We start from the raw sequence: 21,436 nt of genomic DNA on the forward strand, positions 1-21,436 counted from the left end.
ACAGTGACCTCAAGTTGTACCCTTCCACTGGGAGAGAAGAGAGAGAAGATATTTCTGTCTCTCTTTAGACAAGTAAAAAGAAAAAGAAAGGATATGAAGTAAAACCATGTAGCCACAGCCTGATCTTCTCCCAGCTGTGTATCTGTAGTCACCTCATTTTAAAATTGTTGAATCTCTGTTCCCAACTTTTTAAATGGGAAAAATGAAGCACTTCTTGTCTCCTAAGACTGATCTAGGGATAAAAGAGAATCACATACATGGAAATGCTTTAAAACCATAAGGTGCTGTGCAAATGCTCAGTTAGGCAGAATAAAACATGCTACAACAGCAACTGCTCTAATTCAAATAACACATTTTATTTCATTTGAAATATCCAGTGAATTAAAGCCAAAACAGTTTTTGGTTGAACATTCAGATCAGTGTCTAAATTCTGTACTTAATGTAAAGGGACCCCAATCTCATACACAATTCTCCTAGTTGTTTAGGGTGATAATGTCTGGGATTCTTTAAATACCAGTGGATCCCTTTAAAAACAAAAGTTTATGAGCAAATAAATGTATTGTCCCAATAAGCTTTTAATGACAAACTAGAGTTTCAACTTTTTTCCCCTTAACTTGGAAATTGAACTTGACTAAGGTAACTATATAAAAACTTACTCTGTTTTTTGTTTTTGGCTTTTGGACTCCTGGAGAATCTTGATGCCCATATTAAATAGATCATCTCCTTCATCTGTGAAATTTTTCTTTGCTTGCTCTTTTACTGCATGTGGACAAACAAGGAAATGAAAACAGTATTATTTCTGTTTTATATTTTTTTAAAATAATGTGCTGACATTGTAAAGGCACTATTAGTTGAACTTTGCTCTACTTTTTTTTTTTTTTTTAACATCTGCTTTTCTGAAAGATCATTTGGCACTATTCCCTAGCTCAGAGCATTGGTAGGGCAGAGGGCAGATTAAAAAGGTAACTTCTCACTGTGTTTTGTGTAAGGGTTTGTGGGGTGGACAGGTTCAGAGAAATGCTTGATGTCAGGAGGGAGAGAGTTGGTCTCAGTCTAGGAAAGCAGGCTCCAAGCAGAAGTCTGGGGTTGCCTAGCATACTCTAGAGGCAGGATCCTAGGCACCAGCTTCTCAACCCCAGCTGTCAATGCTTTCTTTGTTTGATTACGGCCCATAAGCCTCAGAGCCATAAGATTCCAAAGCAATCTGGGGACAGGCAATAGGCATTTCCAAGATGACCAATATGTACTAAAAGCAGAGGAGGCACTCTCCTTGAAAATTCTGCTCTGGCCAGAGCTTCTTTTCCTCCTTAGAACCTTCCTAAGACCTTGGGGAAGATACACAGTCTACCCATAATAGTTTGCCTTGCAGGGTGGGAATTCAGAGTCATTTTTATGGGATTTAAGGAAAAATTTTAACGGATGTGTGTGTGTGTGTGTGTGTGTGTGTATGTGTGTGTGCTTGTTCTGGAGATCACACACTGGCCCTCATACATGCTAGGCAAGCACTCAATCAATGAGCTTCATGCCCAGGCACAGAATCAGAATTTTATATGCTGTAATAATGGTATTTCAAACATTTATGTAACCCTTCACAATTTTTAAAACATTGTCACCAGTTTATCAATAAGGAAAGTTGGCTGGAGGAAGATTTACACTTCCTCCCCACCCTCGCTCTCTCTCTCTCTCTCTCTCTCTCTCTCTCTCTCTCTCTCTCTCACACACACACACACACACACACACACACTCACACACACAGACACACACACACACAAGCACACAGAGCCTTTCAGAACATCACAATGCCTCTTGAAGTCCATTACAGCACTCAGAGAAATCTCTGATTAGGAGAACAGCGCCTGAAGTCATTTCAAAGGAAAGGCAATCGGGATTCATGCTTCATTAACAAGACCACAAAGAACTTTAAGTGGCTCTTATTTTTCATCTTCCTGACAAGCTATCAGGGTTGTCCTTTTTCTTTTTCTTAAATTAAAAATAAATGAACTTAAAAGCCAACTTAAACTTATTTTGAATTCTAAGTTATTCTATCAATTTCAAAACACCAAGATATTTTAGCATCTAATCTGTGTGTGAACTAGCATTTGCTCCCATTAATATGTTTTCAAAGAGTGTGAATAAATTTTAAAAGTTTTACTCTTCAGTTAAATGCATTTGAGAAATTATTTACATCATGAATTTCTACCAGTGACTTTTACTTTTATTTGCAATTCTGTTTTGGTGTCCCAAATGTATTGAAATACAAATTTTCCTTATTACAAGAGTACTTAATTGTCAGATAAAGCTATTTGGATATTACTTTAATTTCCTCCCCTTTTTGTTTATTTTGTACTGGGGATTGAATCCAGGGGTGCTTTATCACTGAGCTACAATTCCAATCTTTTTATTTTTATTTTGAGGTAGAGGCTTCCTAAGTTGCCCAGGCTGATCTTGAACTCACAATCTTCCTGCCTCAGACTCCAGAGAAAGTGGGATTACAGGGCATGCATCACCACACCCAGCTAATTTCTTTCTGTAGTTTTACAATTTCCAGATTTGGGAAAAGCACAATCAGGAAGTGATTTGAGGACTTGATGTAAAGGGTCTTCCTGAGTCTGGAGTTCTTGAATAGCCAACCGGTAGATGCCCATTCTGCTCTGATAGAAGCACTAGTACTATTTAAGAAAAGTGCTGCTGATAAGCCTCAGGAAAGAAAAGAGTGAGGAGTAGGTGTGCCAGATCTTTATTTAAGATGGCAGCAAGTACGGAAAATGTTCCAACTAGATGGAATTTATATTTCAGTGTTTGTCAAAGGCATAATTTGTAGAAAGTTTTTGACATTCATGACTCTGCTTTTATTATCGTTGTCTTACTTAGATGTTGTTATAGCCTGAATTGCATTCCTCCAAAAATTCATGTTTGGGAAGTCCCAACTCCCAGTATCTCAGAATTTAACCTTATGTGGAAGTAAGGTCTTTAAAGAGGTGATAAGTTAAATGTGACCTTTAGAGAGGGACCCTAACCCAATACAACTGAGTCCTTATAAAAAGAGTCATGAGGGATACAAGTGCACAGAGAAAAGAAATGCAAGAACATAGCAAGAAGGTGGCCATGCACAAGCCAGGAGAGAGGCCTTCAAATGAAACCAACCTTGCCAACATCTTCATCTTAGACTTCCGGCCTTCCACAGGGTGAGACAATACATAATTTTTTTGTTGCTTAAGTCACTCAGTGTATGATATTATGTTATGATAGTTCTAAGAAACTAATAGAGCCAGGCACGGTGGCACATATCTATAATCCCAATTTGAGAGACTGAGACATGAGGATGACAAGTCTGAGGGCAGTTCTGGCAACTTAGTGAGACCCTGTCTCAAAATAGAAAAAATAACAAGGACTGGACATGTACATGGTAGATCGCCCATAGGTTCAATTCCTGGTACCCTCCCGCCTACACACACACAAAAGGGACCTGATGGAGATGCTAACTTTGGATCCCATGGAAAACAAATCACCTCTTCTCTAGTCTCCCTGTGGGAAGGGATGCCCCAAACTCAATCTCCCATCAGAATAGGGGCTACCTTCTAATCCTTCTTCTAAGGAGGGATATTTATTTTCCACAGGCCCCCAAGGTCTCCAGGTCCCAGATCTCCATCTGATTTTGCTAGATAGCTGGTTGCCCAAATATCCCACTTCTGACAAGTCTTCTTTTTCATAATTATACTCTAAGTAGGTAGTGTAGCAAATAGACATCCCATAAGTCCAGTGATCCCTGGACCCAGAACACCTTTCTATGGGATGGTGGGAGCATTGGGAATCTATGATTTCTTTGCCAGCCTTTCAATTTTAAGTTTTCCTAATCAAGTGTATTCCTTAATCATGCCACTGTCACTGGAATTCAGGAAGAATCCTCTTGTTCAATAAAATCTAGAAGTAAATCCTTAGAACAAAATGGATCCAATTGCTTGTTTCAGATATTAATGAGAGAGAAGAAAGCTAGGGACAACTTGTTTTATGTCATTCATTCATTTATTAATTTTATCAGTTATGTATTGAACACCTACAATGTGTTAGACACAATGCTAGATACCGTGAATAGCAAGATCCAGACACTGTCTCAGTCTGTCAGTGAACACAGACTTGTTTACATAAAGTTACCATGCAGGGTGGTAGACACTACATAATAAGGCACTGTGGGAGCACAAAAAGATTCTTTGTTTGTAAAGAACAGAAACCTAATCCAATTGACTTAAGAAAAAGGAACTTATCGGGAAGCTGTTAAATGTTTATAGAATCAATGGAGAGAGGCAGGATCCAAGGCATTTGTAGAGGGAAGAGGCAGATGCTGGTACTGGGATGGACTAGACTCAGTCCTTGTAGGATGTTCCCTCTCTACCAGAGACTCCATGAAAAATGAGTCTGAAAGACTTGGTTAAGGATGACAGGACTTCTCAAAACATTCCTGTAAAAATGAATAAATGGGGAGGACCCAGTTCCTCCAAAGGAAATTTGGGTGGTGAGAAAGGCAAAAGAGATGAGAAACCCCAAATAGCAAAATTCCACTGTAGACACTGTCCCAAGTCTACATGAAACAAGACTTCTAGATGAAATGACATTTTAGATAGCTCTTCAAAAGGAAGTAGGAATTTGTCAAGCCTAGAAAGTGAAATTGTCTTCAAAGGAACCATGGGTATAAAAGGATGGGGGCAAAGTGCCTTAAATGAAGAGTAAAGATTGAAAGACATGGTTGATTATGTGGTCCAGGCTGGCTGTAAAAGTGATAGTGAGAAGAATAAATTAAGGCACGGAGAAAGAGAGAGAGTAGAAGGGAGGACTAGTGGTCATTATGAAAATGAAGGTCAGTCTGGTATGAGAGAAGGAGGAAACAGAGTGGTAAGAAGTTGTTTCTGATCAGAGACATTTATTTTAGAGTTTAGAGTCTGAAATCACATTGGTTAGCTCTGCATGTGGCCAAGAAGAAATGGGAGACAAAGATGACTGGAATTGAGAAGATCTAGGAATTAAGGCAAGGTCTTCAACAGGCTGCTTAACCCCCAGTGTGGCTGGCAGTGACCAGTTGCCACTCAGTAACTGATGTGGGGGTTATAACAGCCTAACTCCCGTGCTATGGGATGAAGCATTTCTCCAGTATAATCCACTCTTCAAAGGTCTAACTTCTCCTGAAACCCTAGCTTTGGTCCCCTCTTTTTTTTGCTCTATTCTGTGTTCCTCAGTCCTTTTTTATGTTTCTCTACAGAATCTAAAAGTTTAACACTGAAAGAAAATAAAAATAAATAAATAGCCTCTAACTCTGCTAGAAAAATAAAATGAAGAAAAACAAATTAATTATTTTGAATTTCAAGTTATATTTACATCATGAACTTAATAAAGGATCATTAGCAACTAAAGGAACTAACAAATGAGCTAAAGGATGAATATCTGAGTCTGACTAAAAATCAAGAGCATTTACAAAATGAAACAAAGAGACTAAAATAAGAAATTCTTGCCCCCCGCCCCGCCTCCCAGCAAGCAAGTCTTGTCTACACAGACTACTGTAGCCTTCTCACCTAATTTCAATTGTATTTAATTAAACAAACAAACAAACAAACAAACAAAAAGCACTTCAGTTTCTGATTTTCAGAATACTGCATTAGAAGAGCTCTTCACATTTGCCCTTATGTGTGCCTGGAAGCTATAATACTGGATAAGGAGGCAGAATAATGATCCATTACTAAAAATAACATTCCATCCAAGAAAGAATGACTCAGCAAAGGATAGTCAGATAGAGATGCAATCAACTCAAATACACTTGAATAAAAGCCCAAATATTTACAATAACAACGTTTATTCACACTGTCTCCAGATCATTATTGTCAAAGATAAAGACCTCCAGTGATATTGCTGGGAAATGGTAGACTACTTGTATTATAAATAGAAAAAAAATATTCCTTTTCAAATACCTACTAAGAAAAACTTGAAATAACAGGCATTGGGACTTATAAAGATTTAACTGTTATAAATCTCTTAATTTAGCAAAAAGAAATATGTTTTATATAACAAATGAAGAATCAAATATAATACGACATCATATATAACATAAGTTAATACTTGCAAAATACTTAGGTACCAGTAGTTGGCATACAGTAGATGGTGATTTGAATCTAGGTAGTATGTACATGTACCATTTCTACTTAAAAAAAAAAAAAAAAAAAAAGCTTTCGTAGACATTAGGCTTCATTTTTAGATATTTGTAACAGGAGTTTCATATTGGATTAAGCCCACTATTTTGCTATAATGGAAGATGTTTAGTAGTTTTCTTTCAAAATCAATTCATTTACATGTAACTGTCTGTTGATTTGAAGAAAAACGTTCACTAAATAATAGGAAAGGAATAAGGTGAGCAAGTTGGATCCCTGATGAGAGTGTAGGCATTTAATAAGTGCTCTTGGGAGACTTGAATCTAGTTACTCTTTCTCAGAATTGGGTCCACCTTGCACCTTGGTGCAGGGCAGGTGAGAAGCCCTGACATGGAGAAATTTGAAATTAACACTCTCTGGAGAGCTTGATCTGTAACCCTGAGGTCCAGCCCCCTCAACTCTCAAACCCTATCCCCCTATCCCTCACCTCATTCTCCTGTACCATAAAAAATCTTGATAGTTTTCCCCTTTTGTTTTCCCTCCCTGATCCTTCCCCCGCCACAGAGGATTGACACCTTCCAGAAACACTCTTACTATTCATGCTGTATCCCCCTAAGCCTGACTGATATCTTTGGGGCTGACCCCTCAAGCTCAAGAGGGTGCTCCAAGAGGGAAGCTGCTCATCCTTAGCTCCCAATTTCTACCACCACCTCCCACTGAAGTGTCTTAGGGAACCGCATCTGGGAAGAAGTTGACTAAGAAGAGGAAGAAACTGATGAGGGTTCAGCAAAACACTGGCTGACCCTCCAGAGTGCTCTGGAGCTAAAATGGCCCTGCAACAGTCTCTCAGGTAGGGTGAGATGATCAGGCCTTTGCAGCCTGCATTGATCAGCCCTTGGAAGAGGCAGCTTTAGGGAGGAGTAATCTTGGGTGTGCAATTCTCTGCATCTGGATACAGTCCCTTTGCCAACTGGTGACTGAAGCTCTCTGCAGACTGCACTCCCAGCATTTGGGCAGGGAGTCCCTTATTGAAGAAGGGTCTGCATAGCACTTGACAGTGTCTGCTGTGAATATTAAAAAAGAAAAAAATCAATACAGTGGAATGCAAATGATAAACAGCCTAGTCCATCATAGATCTTTTAATAGTGGTCCACTTCTCCTTTTGAATATAGCCCTCAGTGCTTATTTTAAAAAAGGACATGTTTTTCTTTTCCATTTCTCCCTCTTCCCCTCCCTAAAAAGGTAATAAGATTACATTTTCTCATTCTAGGCAGAGTTATCTGTCCTTGAGCACACACCCACCACAGAAAGGAGAGGTCACCAGAAGATCTAGGAAGTGACTGTCTCCCAAATTAACAAGTGAATTTCAACATACCATCAGGGTGCACTTGGGATCCCTCCATCAGAACCCGCCTGGAATGCAGCCTTTGAAGAGCTTCTTTAAAAGCCCTCTGTTCTTCCTGATGGTCAGAAATACAGCCTCTGGAACTGGAGTCCCCTGTGCTTCTCCTTTGCTAGCAAAGCAATAAACCTTCTTTTCCCTTTTTCTCACAACTGTGTCCTCCTTATTAAATTAGCATAGGGGACAAGACAAAGTTTTCAGTAACAATCTTAGAAGTGAGAAAAACGAATACTGAGACTGACTTAAAACAAGGATCCAAAACACCCGCCTCAAACCAAGGACGCAATAGTGACTGGACATGATCGCTAAAATCAATGATGATAAATTCCCAGGGATGCTGGAAAGGACCCAGTTAGAAAGGAATGGAAAATAAGTGTTCCAAAGGCCTACAGGAATAGGTTCCATGGTTTCTACTGCATGATTGGTTATTGATTTGTCTTGCTAACAATTTATTAAGGATAATTACTTTTTAAGACTTAATTCTGACTCAAAACAAAAGAAATTAGTTGTTAAATTCACAATGTTAAAATACCCTGAAGGAAAAGGATGGGAAAGCATCATGTTCAACTATAAAACATCATTTAAGTGTACTTTAAAAATATGAGGCTTTATTACTTTTATGTAGCAAGTATACTATAGTATATTACACAGAGAATGCTGAGCATGGAGTCAGAGGATTTATTTACACCCTACCTCCATACAGGAAGAATTCAACTCAATTTAATTCAGCAAATATCTAGTCATTCTAACTATATGACAGATATAGCACCAGAGACAGATCTTAATTTTAAGTAATGGAGGTACAAAAGCTATTTGTTATATTTGAAAAATTCATGGTAAAGGAACAATTGGCAAAGGACTGAAAATTGGTAAATAATTCCTGTTTTCAAGATGTGGAAATATAACAGTGGTGCACTTTATGCTTTGAATATAGCCCTTGCTTCTCTGCCACTGCAACTAATCTTACCCTTCCCTAATCTCAGGGGAAACGGGCAGAGTTTCCTGCCTGTTTCCTGCCATCCTAGGCAGAGTTATTTGTCTTTTAGTACACATGCACCATAGGAATGAACAAAACCAGACTTTGGGGATATTACCAGAAGATCTCAGAAATGACTATCTCCCAAATTAACAAGTGAATTACTACTCCAACAGAGAACACGTTTGAATCACCTCTTTAAAAGCCCCTGTTCCAGGGGTGGGGGTGGGGGGAGGAAAGAGTGGACTGAGACAGACATCATTACCCTAGGTACATGTATGATTACATGAATGGTGTGAATCTACATCATGTACAACCATAGAAGTAAAGAGTTTTACCCCATTTGTGTACAATGAATCAAAATGCAATCTGTAAAAATTAAAAAAAAAAAAAATTTTAAAGCCCCAGAATCACAACCTTTGGGACAGGAGTCTCCTGTGTTTCTTCTTTGTTAACAAAGCAGTAAACCTTTTTCCTTTTTCTCAAAACTGTGTCCTCATTATTGGTTTGGTATCGGAGATGAGGACAGAGATTTTGGCAACAAATTTGGTGACCCAGATGGGACCTGAGAGCTCCAGCTTTCTTGGGCAGGCCTAGCTCTCCAAGGAACCCCACTTCCATGCTAAGGACTCATGGTGCTGGTGAGCTTGTTGAGAATCAACTGCAAGAGACTTAGGAGATAGGTGAGTTTGCCTTGGGTTGAACCAGAGGAGTTGTTCCTGTGAGTAAAGGGAGGGACTAGGAGACCATCGCAGCAGCTACTGAAGCTCCTTTTGCTTCAGGGAACTCCCACCTTCTCTTCCTGAACAGTACAGGTTGCTCCATCATGGTCCACTTTGAGAAAAAGGAAACTGAACTCAGGAAATTCACAAGAACTTTGGCCATTTGATAAGTTCCCCAGTGTGCACGCCAAGACCCTTGAGGACATCTGTGTCACCATCAGTGTAGGAGTCACAGTTAAGTAGGACTTGAGAACCTAGGAATATATATTCCCTTCTGATCTGTTCTAGGTTCTCATCTGTTTGTTGACCCTGGGCTTGAAAATTACCTGTGGTTGTCTGTTTTGTTTGTATCTGCTACTGTGCCTTTTAAGACATGACTAGTACTGCATTGATTGTATAGGTAGTCTCTTGGGAAAGATCATGACTGATCAATTTAAAGGTTCTCATATGTCAGCCATGGTTTTGAGGTTCCTCTGGTTGTCTCTCTCTGTTTCTTTTTTGTAATATCTTGCAATTGAAGTTGGTCTGTCAGAGGTAAAGTGAGTTAAAGAAAGGGCCACCTCTAAGTTTGTCTAAGATAATGTTTTAGTGTAATGATCTGACTTTTAAATAGCTTTCTAGATGATTGTACAATCTTGCATTTGGAGTTGGTCTGCCAAAGGTAAAGGTAAAGGAAGTGGAAAAAAATTTTTTTTTTTTCATGCAGGTCTGCTGTTTTCAAGGTTCTCCTCTGTCAGTCCTGGTTTTGGTGATCCTCTCTTTTTTTTTGTTTTTTGTTTTTTGTTTTTGTTTTTGTTTTGTTTTGTTCTTTTTTGTCTTTTACTGACCCTTTAAGACATGGGCCATGCTGCATTGATCTTACTGGTAAGCACTTGAGCTGGTAGATCATGGCTGCATGGGCCACCTATCGGGATAAGCTTAAGAGAAAGAGTGCTTTCTGGACATGATCTGGTCTTTAAATTTTTTTTCTGGATTATTATACAATCTTGATATTCAGGGGTGAAGTATGTGAAAGTTATTCTGTATGTACAGGCATTTATGCAGTTGCATGATATGGGGTCTGAACAGTTAGGAACTAAATCAAAGGTGCAAAAAGGTACTGCCTCTGGTGTGCAAGGATAGCAGGACACCAGAAAAAAAAAGAGTTTAAAAAGATTTAAATCTCTTAAGCCCAGTGCTGGCACTCTCAGCACTGTTTCTTAGCCTGGTCCCAGGCATCAACAGATCATCTCACTGTGGGTCAAGGATAGTAGCCCTAAGCTAGAAAAAAAAAAAAAAAAAAAAAAAAAAAAAAAAAAAAAAAAAAAAAAAATCTCAGAAAAGTTCCTGGGCTGTAGAAAAGTAGTTAAAGAGAACCTGATCTCAGCCCTGCCTTCTAGCTCCTTTTTCCCATGGGGTGGTGGTGGAGGCTGCTGACCACAAAGAATGTGGTAGTAGGTTCCAGCACTGTTAGTTTATGACCTGGGGACAGGAATAGTCTCCCCTTTTAAGATCTCACAGGCCACCTACTTGACCAGGGGATATTCATCACTGGGGCAAAGCAATTGTTGCTATGACAGAATCCCATCAAACTAAATGCATGGGAATACTGGCAGGATAAACAACTGCACCCAGAAAAGAAAAAGAGAAAAACTAAGGCCAACCCATATTTTGAAGGTACCCTCTGCAAAGGAATCTTCAAGGAAGCCTAAAGAAAAGAATGGAAAGGGCCACCTCCATTGCATATCAATATGCCTAGTATAAGAAAAAGGTCCAAAAGGAGACTCTGGGTACAACTGACAGTGGGGAACTCAATTAAGGTTGATGGCATTGTGTTAATGATAATGGAAACAGGTCAGACTCAAAAATGTCCTGTGCTCCAACCCCTTGAATGAAACCTGGGAGAAAAAAGATTAAGCCACAGTTTTTGTAAATGCTGGATTGTCCAACCCTCCCCTGGGATGAAATTAGTTATGTAAATTAATGCACAGATAACATTCATAAGGACTCTTTCAGAATATGAATTCAAGAAAGGGTTCAAAACTAGAAAAAATTTTAAAAATTATAGGTATGGAATATATTTTAGTATGGAAAATTAAAAGGTAAAAGAAATATTTCTGGATGAGAAAGTGTCTTGTCTGGTAAAATAATATTCTTGGGTTAAAGTCCAAGATGAAAAGGGCAAAAGTAAGGATGTAAAGAAGTTGTGTATTTTTAAGTAAGTTACAGATGGTTTGTGGAAGGTAACTCTCAAAAAGTTTACGTTTGATTAAATTGGCTATAATTAGCACAGCAAAGTTATTTGAACTTTAATGTACTGCTATGAAACAAAGTTTGAAACACTGCTCTTATATCAAGATAATTTTCTTGTATTTGTTAGGTTTTATTACTTGGGGAAACTAAGTCTTAAAGGAATTGGGGTTTGTATCTGGTTTTTTTTGGCGAGGGGTGCTGGGGATCGAACTCAGGGCCTTGTGCTTACAAGGCAAACACTCTACCTATTAAGCTATCTCCCCAGCCCCTTGTATCTGTTTTAAAGTCTTAAATGATTACTTTGTAACTGGTTAAACAAACAACTGTTATTTCAGTCATAACAATATTATCGACACCCAAAATATATGTGACTAGGTATATGTATGCATCTGAGAACTATCTGTCTAAGCCTTGTCTAAGTATTCTATAAAAGTTTATTAAGGGAAAGTTCATATAAGTTTACTGGCAAGATAACCAATAAGTGCTCTATATCATACATTGTATCTGACATAGAAGGGCCACACTGTCATTTGAAGACCAGTCTTATATCTGTTTGCTTTGACTTAATCAACTTCTAATTATTAACACTGGTTCCTAAATGTTTAAGAGATTTAGGGCTATCCTTTGATTTTTGTTAACCCATGCAGACCTTTGATTATTGTTACCAATCACTCTGGATTCCAAATTGTACTTTAAAATTTTAACTTAGCTAAATGTAAAGCTTAGGAGAGCACTTTGCCAAGTTGATGTTCTCCAAACTAAAATTATGTGTAGCAAAAGTCTCAGATTTGTATAAAAATAACAAATTTGGTTGGCATTTATTCATGTCATTTGATATTTTATAGCTGAATAAAGTAACCTGTTGTCAATAAGTTATATATACAATTTTGTGTTAGTCTTCATACTGGGATCAGAATTGAAATGCATTTTTGGAAGATAATAAGAAGAGCTTGATTTATTTAAAGGTAACATTGTAAAACATAGAAGCATTCTGCCACTTTTTCCACAAAAAGAAAGTTAAAAACTCTCTTACCCTTTCTTTGATTCATGTTTCAGATGTAATGTTGTATTGTGTCATTTCTGAAGAGCCTGCTCACCTGAGATAAGCATCTGCCTCCCACCTTACTCCATGTTATAATGGTTCTGAAATAGGCTAGACTTCAGCTTATTTGAAGTTGCATCTAAAAGATTGATTTTTGTTGTAAAGATTGCTGTGATCTCAAACAGAGAATACAATATTTAAGTAAAGTTTCAAGATTATAAAAGTCATTTTTCTTGGTTCATAGCTATTACACAAACTGAATTTGTTTTTGTTCAGTTAATTTCATTTTGTATTTTCTATGTAAACTTCATAACTTTTGCCTGTTAGTGTTTTGCAGAGGTACTGCTTAAAAAACAACAACAATAACAACAACAAAAAACCTGGGTTAATTTGAGATAATAAGCCATAACCTACAGGACAGATAGTATATAATGCTGACTTCCAGTACTAAAACCAACCCCAATTAAATGAAAGAGGTATCTGTAAAATTATAGATACTGAAATTATAACCTGTTACTCCCTCTTTAAGACCAGTGAAACTGGCTTGTGGTGTGTTTAAAACCAAAAACTTGGAGAACAAAGACAAGGAAGTAAAAGGGCCAAGGAAAAAGCAGCCCTTGCCCTCTAAGGTCAGCCAGGATGTAGAGAACCATGGGACACCTCCATGGGTCCTGCAACTCTGGTGAGTCACCCAATCTGCTGATCAGTTAGAGCGAGAGGACCCTAGGATTACCTTTCTTCCCCATCCTAGGCAGAGTTATTTATCCTGTAGTACACATGCACCATAGAAATGAAGTAATCCAGACTTTGGGGATGGTACCAGAAGATCTCAGAAATGACTATCTCCCAAATTAACAAGTGAATTACAAATCCAACAGAGAACACGTGGAATGCAGCCTTTGCTTTTGACTCACCTCTTTAAAAGCCCATGTTCCTGCTGATGAGCAGAATCACAGCCTTTGGGACAGGAGTCCCCTGTGTTTCTCCTTTGCTAGCAAAGCAATAAACCTTCTTTTTCCTTTTTCTCAAAACCACGTCCTTGTTATTAGATTGGTCTTGGGAACAAGGATGGAGCTTTTGGCAACAGAAATACATATCCTATATTCTACAAACTTCAGTTTAATGTTAACCTCTTTATTTCTAGAACACATTATCTGTGATTTATGAGTTTTCATTTAAGACAATGTGGTCACTAAGTATTCAGAAAGGTTTTTGAGAACAAATTAGATTAAATCTCATTTGTTTTTTTCTGAAGAACCATAGGCCTGGGGAGTAGGATTTATATTGAACACCTATATCCCATATTTTAAATGATATCCTGCGTACAAAATGTTAAAATGGGAACTGAATGAGAATAAAGTTCAATAAGATTTTTAGTCAGCTTGGTAGTCATGTATAAAACCCACATTCCTGTTTTAACCCACAGTTTGTGAAGTTTGAATTCTCTAGGGATGGTCATTTTTTTATGGTGCCCTTTACTTTTTAAACGCCTAATTCCACAGGTATTATTCCTGGACTGTATTGTTGTCGAAAGCTCAGTCCTAATACCTGATGCCAATCCAATAAGGAGGATATGGTTTTGAGAAAAGAGGGGAAAACAAGGTTTATTGCTTTGTTGTCAAAGGAGAAACACAGGGAACTCCTGTCCCAAAGACTGGGATTCTGCCTATCAGCAGGATCAGGGGGCTTTTAAAAAGGTGATTCAAAGGTTACTTTCCATGTGTTCTCTGTTGCAGTTGTCATTCATTTGTTAATTTGGGAGATAGTCATTTCTGAAATCTTCTGGTACCATCCCCAATGTCTGAACTACTTTGTTCCTATAGCGGGTATGTACTCAGGGACAGATAGCTGCCTAGGATGGGGAAGAAAGGGAATCCTGTTTCCCCACAGATTAGGGAGGGGTGAGATTAGGGAGGAGCAAGGAGAAAGGAAGAGAAAGAAACATGTCCATTAAAAAAAAATAATAAGTTGCAGTGGCAGAGCAGCAAGAGTTATATTCAGTACACAAATTAAACCACTGTTACAATATCACACAGGTCCACAGTGAAACTCAACATCTCTTTGAATTGTTCTAAAAGAATATTCTTTCTTACAAAGCATTTATGAAGAATGCAGACTTAAGATTTCATAGAACAGAAAGAGAAGGTGATTTATTTCAGGAACAAAAACAGCTATGATGCTCATGGCATGGCTGATTTTAAAATATTAGTTGGGACTCCCCAACTTTGGCACAGTTACCATCTTTCAGACTCCTTATATCTCTTCATATTTCTTGTCCCATTCTTTTCTTCTCACTTTTTCGAAAGCAAAATGAATAAATTCCTTTCTGTGACTCTGCAGGGTGATTTTTTTCTATCTTTGAAGACTTAGCATCACCTGATGTGAGGCTTCTGTGTGGGAGGGAGGTGGGAGATCAAGAGTGGGTGCTTGTCTCCTTCTGTCTACAAATGGTTATTAAGGCAACTTTCCAAACAAAGGCATGCATGCTATTCAATGCATTCTGATAAACAATTTTTTTCCAACTTCATCACATGTAGATTTCTATCTGGTTAATCAGTAGGTAAGTATAATTCGAGAGATGTATGGTGAATTATTATGGTCTCTTAGGCTCTAAATTTGGCCCCATCTTGCTAACTTCTCTAACAGAAACATAGTCAAAGATTAGAAGGCAATGAATTGATGGACATAATAAAAAGCCCAAAGATTAGTCCAGTGAAAGTTTTGTTCTTATTTTTGTGGTGTTAGGTGTTGAACCCAAGGCCTTGATTATACTAAGTACATGCTGTATCACTGAGCCACATTCCCCATCACTGTGAAATTTAATAGTCATAAACCTTGCATTTAAATTCAAAAACCTAAATGGGGACTGGAAGTATAGTTCAGTGGTAGAGCACTTGCCTAGCATGCATAAATCCCTGGGTTTAATCCCCAAGATCACGGGGGCGGGGGAGGGGGATGGAAAGTATTAGATGAACACATAAAGATTAGGAAATATGTAGCTCGATGGTCAATTTTATTTGTCTCCTAGCCTTGGCTACAGTCCCCGGTTGTTCAATCAGACACTAATCTAGATGTTGCTGTGGGAAAGTATTTTGTAAATCTGATTAAAATCTGTAATCAAAGGGAGATTATCCTGGAGAAACTCAGTTGGCCTGATTCAATCAGTTGCAAAACTTTAAAAATGGAACCGAGGATTTCGTAGTGGGTGAGGGTGGGAATTGCACATGTAGACAATGTCTTTAGCTCATACCTGAGGGTCCCAGCCTACTTTTCTTGACAACCCACCATGCAGTTTTTTGACTTGCATGGCCATCCTGCATGATCATAGAAGCCAATCTCCTATAGTAAATCCATTAATATCTCTCTATTTCTCCCCTGGGACTGGTTGAACCCTGATTGATACACTGGCTTAGTACTCTTAAGTAAGAAAAGATTTCAGTAGACCCTGAATTCATTATACCTCATTGCTGTGAGTTGGTACCAGAAATAACTAACAGGATCTTACAATCAATATGCACGAGCCACAGTGCTCAGTGAGATAGGCACCACTCCATTGTATTCTATTGTATTCCACATGGGCCAGTCTATATCAGGATTGCTATATCCAGCTCCATCGGCCATAATTTAACGCTGATCAAGATCACTGTTGGGAATTGATTTTAGTTCAATGTAAGCTAAGAACTTTATAAGAAAGAAGTATTAAAGAATATCACAAGCTGCCTTCTATGAAATGGTGAGATCACAGGTAAAATAGAACTGGTGTCATAATGCCAGGAGTAACTGATAAAAGATGTCAGACTAGATGACCTCTGGAGTTTCCTTTTTACTCTAAATGTCTGTAATTTTGTTTTTAAGAATTATTCTTCTCCTCAGTAATTTAGCAAGGTCCTAAGCAACTCACTGAGACCCTGTCTCTAAAAAAATATATAAAAAAGAACTGGGGATGTGACTCAATGGTTAAGCACTCCTGGGTTCAATCCCAAGTAACAACAACAACAAAGAATTATACCTCTGTTGTGTGCCAATAAAAGTCCTTTATCCTTTTAGTTTGTGATATTAAATCTATCCTATCTGGTAAGCTAGCGTGTTAGATATCTTCCAATTCCCTTCATAAATCCACTCCATCCTGTTCTGTGCCTGTATTTTTTTTTTTTTTTTTTTTTTTGCGGTGCTGGGAATTGAACCCAGGGGCTTGTGCTTGCAAGGCAAGCACTCTACCAACTGAGCTATATCCCCAGCCCCTGTGCCTGTATGGACCACACCAATTGACTCCCTTCCCTTCCCACTTCTGGATAGGTTTGGTCAAAAGGCACCAGCAAAGGTTGGTTCAACATCAGGAAATCAATAAATGTAATTCACCATATCAATAGACTTAAAGTCGGGGCTGGGGAGATAGCTCAGTTGGTAGAGTGCTGGCCTTGCAAGCACAAGGCCCTGGGTTCGATCCCCAGAAACCCCCACCCCCAAAAAAATAGACTTGAAGTCAAGAATCACATGATTATTTCAATAGATGCAGAAAAGGCATTTGATAAAATACAGCACCCCTTCATGCTCAAAACACTAAAAAAAATAGGGATTGTGGGAACATTCCTTAACATTGTAAAGGCCATCTATGCTAAGACCATGGCTAATATCATTCTAAATGGTGAAAAACTGAAAGCATTCCCCCTAAAAACTGGAACAAGGCAGGGATGCCCTCTTTCACCACTTCTATTCAATATCGTCCTTGAAACTCTAGCTAGAGCAATTACACAGACCAAAGAAATTAAAGGGATACGAATAGGAAAAGAAGAACTCAAACTACCCGTATTTGCTGATCATATGATTATATACTTAGAGTAACCAGGAAATTCCACCAGAAAATTTTTAGAACTCATAAGTGAATTCAGTAAAGTAGCGGGATATAAGATCAATGCACATAAATCTAATGCATTTGTATACATAAGTGATGAATCTTTGGAAAGAATAATTAGGAAAACTATCCCATTCACAATAGCCTCAAAAAAAAATAAATACTTGGGAATCAATCTCACAAAAGAGGTGAAAGACCTCTACAATGAGAACTACAGAACACTAAAGAAAGAAATTAAAGAAAACCTTAGAAGATGGAAAGATCTCCCATGTTCTTGGATAGGAAGAATTAATATTGTCAAAATGGCCATACTACCAAAAGTGCTTACAGATTCAATGCAATTCCAATTAAAATCCCAATGACGTACCTTACAGAAATAGAGCAAGAAATTATGAAATTCATCTGAAAGAATAAGAAACCCAGAATAGCTAAAGCAATCCTTAGCAGGAAGAGTGAAGCAGGGAGTATCGCAATACCAGATCTTCAACTCTACTACAAAGCAATAGTAACAACAACAGCATGGTATTGGTACCAAAATAGAAAGGTGGATCAATGGTACAGAATAGAGGACACGGACACAAACCCAAATAAATACAATTTTCTCATACTAGACAAAGGGGCCAAAAATATGCAATGGAGAAAAGATAGCCTCTTCAACAAATGGTACTGGGAGAATTGGAAATCCATATGCAACAGAATGAAACTAAACCCATATCTCTCACCATGCACAAAACTAAACTTAAAATGGATTAAGGACCTTGGAATCAGACCAGAGAACTTGCAGATTATAGAAGAAAAAGTAGGTCCAGATCTTCAACATGTCGGCTTAGGACCAGACTTCCTCAACAGGACTCCCATAGCACAAGAAATAAAAGCAAGAATCAATAACTGGGATAGATTCAAACTAAAAAGCTTTCTCTCAGCAAAGGAAACTATCAGCAATGCAAAGAAAGAGCCTACAGAGTGGGAGAAAATCTTTGCCAATCATACTTCAGATAGATCACTAATCTCCAGAATCTATAAAGAACTCAAAAAACTCTACACCAAGAATGCAAATAATCCAATCAACAAATGGGCTAAGGAAATGAACAGACACTTCACAGAAGAAGATCTACAAGCGATCAACCAACATATGGAAAAATGTTCAACATCTCTAGTAATAAGAGAAGTGCAAATCAAAACCACCCTAAGATTCCGTCTCACCCCAATTAGAATGGTGATTATCAAGAATACAAGCAACAACAGGTGTTGGCAAGGATGTGGGGAGAAAGGTACACTCATATATTGCTGGTGGGGATGCAAATTAGTGCAGCTACTCTGGAAAGTAGTGTGGAGATTCCTTAGAAAACTTGGAATGGAACCACCATTTGACCCAGCTCTCCCACTCCTTGGCCTATACCCAAAGGACTTAAAATCAGCATACTACAGAGATACAGCCACATCAATGTTCATAGTTGCTCAGTTTACAATAGCCAGATTGTGGAACCAACCTAGATGTCCTTCAATTGATGAATGGATAAAGAAACTGTGGTATATATATATACAATGGAATATTACTCAGCCATAAAGAATGATAAAATTATGGCATTTGCAGGCAAATGGATGAAATTGGAGAATATCATGCTAAGTGAAATAAGCCAATCTCAAAAAACCAAAGGATGAATGATATCACTAATAAGTGGATGATGACACATAATGGGGGGTGGAGGGGTTAGTGTTAGGGTTAGAGTTAGGGTTAGGGAGGGGGGCAAGAATGGAGGAAGGAAGGACTGTTTAGAGGGAAAAGAGGGGTGGGAGGAGTGGGGGGAAGGGAAAAAATAACAGAATGAATCAAACAACATTACCCTATGTAAATTTATGATTACACAAATGGTATGCCTTTACGCCATGTACAAACAGAGAAACATCATGTATCCCATTTGTTTACAATAAAAAAAAAAAAAAAAAAAGTCACCAGCAAGGAGGTATGAAGGGTAGGCGGAGAGTGAGGGAGGGATGTTTATTCCCTGACTTCCCAAGGTGGTCTCTACAGTCTGGCTTTGTCTTCTGACCCAAGGGCATGGTTCTGTCAGAAAGGCTTGTCCACATATTTTTGCTTTCTTTTTCAGCATTCCAGTAACCATTACTGTCCTGTGGTCCTTCAGGACCTATGTAGAGGTTGTGATACTATTTCTGTTACTAGCCCAGGGAAACTGTGGTTTCCCTAAATCCTGTAAACAACTTTGGAAAAAAATCCCTTTATTATACTTTTCTCAAGTGACTTCATCTAAATTTAATAGTGGTCCCCTTTGTGCCTTGAATATGACCCTTGCTGCTCTACCACTGCAACTTATTTTTTAAATGGTCATGTTTCTTTCTTTTCCTCTCTCCCTGTTCCTCCCTAATCTCTCCCCCTCCCTAATCTATGGGGAAACAGGATTCCCTTTCTTCCCCATCCCAGGCAGTTATCTGTCCCTGAGTACATACCCATCATAGAAACAAAGTAATCCAGACTTTGGGGATGGTACCAGAAGATCGCAGAAATGACTAACTCCCAAATTAACAAGTGAATGACAACTCCAACAGAGAACATATGGAATGTAGCCTTTGAATCACCTTTATAAAAGCCCCCTGTTCCTGCTGATAGGAAGAATCACCGCCTTTGGGACAGGAGTCCCCTGTGTTTCTCCTTTGCTAGCAAAGTAATAAACCTTCTTTTTCCTTTTTCTCAAGACCGTGTCCTTGTTATTGAATTGGCATTGGGGACAAGAACAGAGCTTTTGACAACAAATGGTGTCATTTGTTTGCTGTAAAATCCCTATTCACACTTGAAGTAGCTAAATATGTAAATAATTCTAGATTCTAGCTGGATCCAAATCTTCAATTAAGCAGTAAACCAGCCTTTTGGGGTAAATGCCCTTAAATACACGAAGATTTAGAAAATTTAAAAATCCTTGTCAAAGCAGGACTCTCAGAAAAAAGAGAGACTAGGATTGATAAATCTAGAAGCCTCTAAACTAATCTCTCCCTCTGGAATCCCATGTTTTTCAATTTGTCTATTGCTCTTATTAGCAGCAATCACTTTTCTGTATTTATTTCTGTCAGAACAATATATCTACTAATTCATGTAAATCTTGATGAGTGGATATTATGACTTATAAGACAGAGTTCCTCACAAGTTCTTGGAAGTAATTTTAATAGGCAGCAGTGATTAATGCATTCCCTGAAGGCCTGCAGGACAAGGTATTTGCTTAAAGTCTTAGGTTTGACAATTCAAGATGTGAATTTTAAATCTATTGCATGTACCATAGCTATTAGTTTTAAAATAAAAATACCTTCAATTATTTGCCATTATTTATTTTTCTTTAAAATCTGCAAATCAATTAAGAAGTTGCAGCATGTTTATCACATCACTGAATGTTTCCCCAAAATCATTTTGAGAAGTTTGGGATTAACATTTCTTGATATTCTAGGCTACTTTTGTGAAAGGCCTATAGCACAGTGGCTAAGAGCTGGAAGACTTTGGCACCATACCATCCAAGTAAAAATCCTAGTTCCCCTATGAAATATTTTTATAGTGCTAAACAAATTACTCTCTTTTCTGTGCTTCTTGTTTCATGTCTAAAGAATGGAGACAGGGCCGGGGAGATAGCTCAGTCAGTGGAGTGCTTGCCTTGCAAGCACTAGGCCCTGGGTTCAATCCCCCCAGCACCACAAAAAAGAAAAAAAGAATGGAGACTTAAAACAATTTAGAAAATGGTCAGTTAGTGTTAATTTATTATGTATTGTTATTAGACATAAGATAACCACTTTTGTGTATGGCAATAGGCTCTCATTTGAATGACGACATTATTCTTTAAACAACAATCTCTCTTAAACAACTTCTACTTACCTTATTTGCCAACTTAATCAATGTTTTACATTTCTTCTCTCCAACGTATTTACTGACATCCATGGGACACTGAATGTTTGCAGCTAGTGAGATACTCTTTAGTACCTGTGCATACTCTGTTCCCACCCCTTGTGGTTTACAAAAAGTACTTGTTCCCAAACCTGCGTGTACCAGTTATACTATTATAATTACAGATTTTAAGTAAACA

At 38.2% G+C, this 21,436-nt stretch overlaps 1 protein-coding gene across 1 annotated transcript in view; it reads right to left on the reverse strand.

Annotated features, from left to right (window-relative positions):
- The window catches only part of Sel1l2 (SEL1L2 adaptor subunit of ERAD E3 ligase), a 72,576-nt gene that overhangs the window by 49,947 nt on the left and 1,193 nt on the right, over positions 1-21,436 (reverse strand). The window contains 1 exon segment of the mRNA XM_047541794.1: positions 657-759. Within this exon segment, the coding sequence (XP_047397750.1) occupies positions 657-759 (103 nt within the window).

The sequence above is a fragment of the Sciurus carolinensis genome, chromosome 2 (assembly GCF_902686445.1).
Source record: "Sciurus carolinensis chromosome 2, mSciCar1.2, whole genome shotgun sequence".
Taxonomy (NCBI): domain Eukaryota; kingdom Metazoa; phylum Chordata; class Mammalia; order Rodentia; family Sciuridae; genus Sciurus; species Sciurus carolinensis.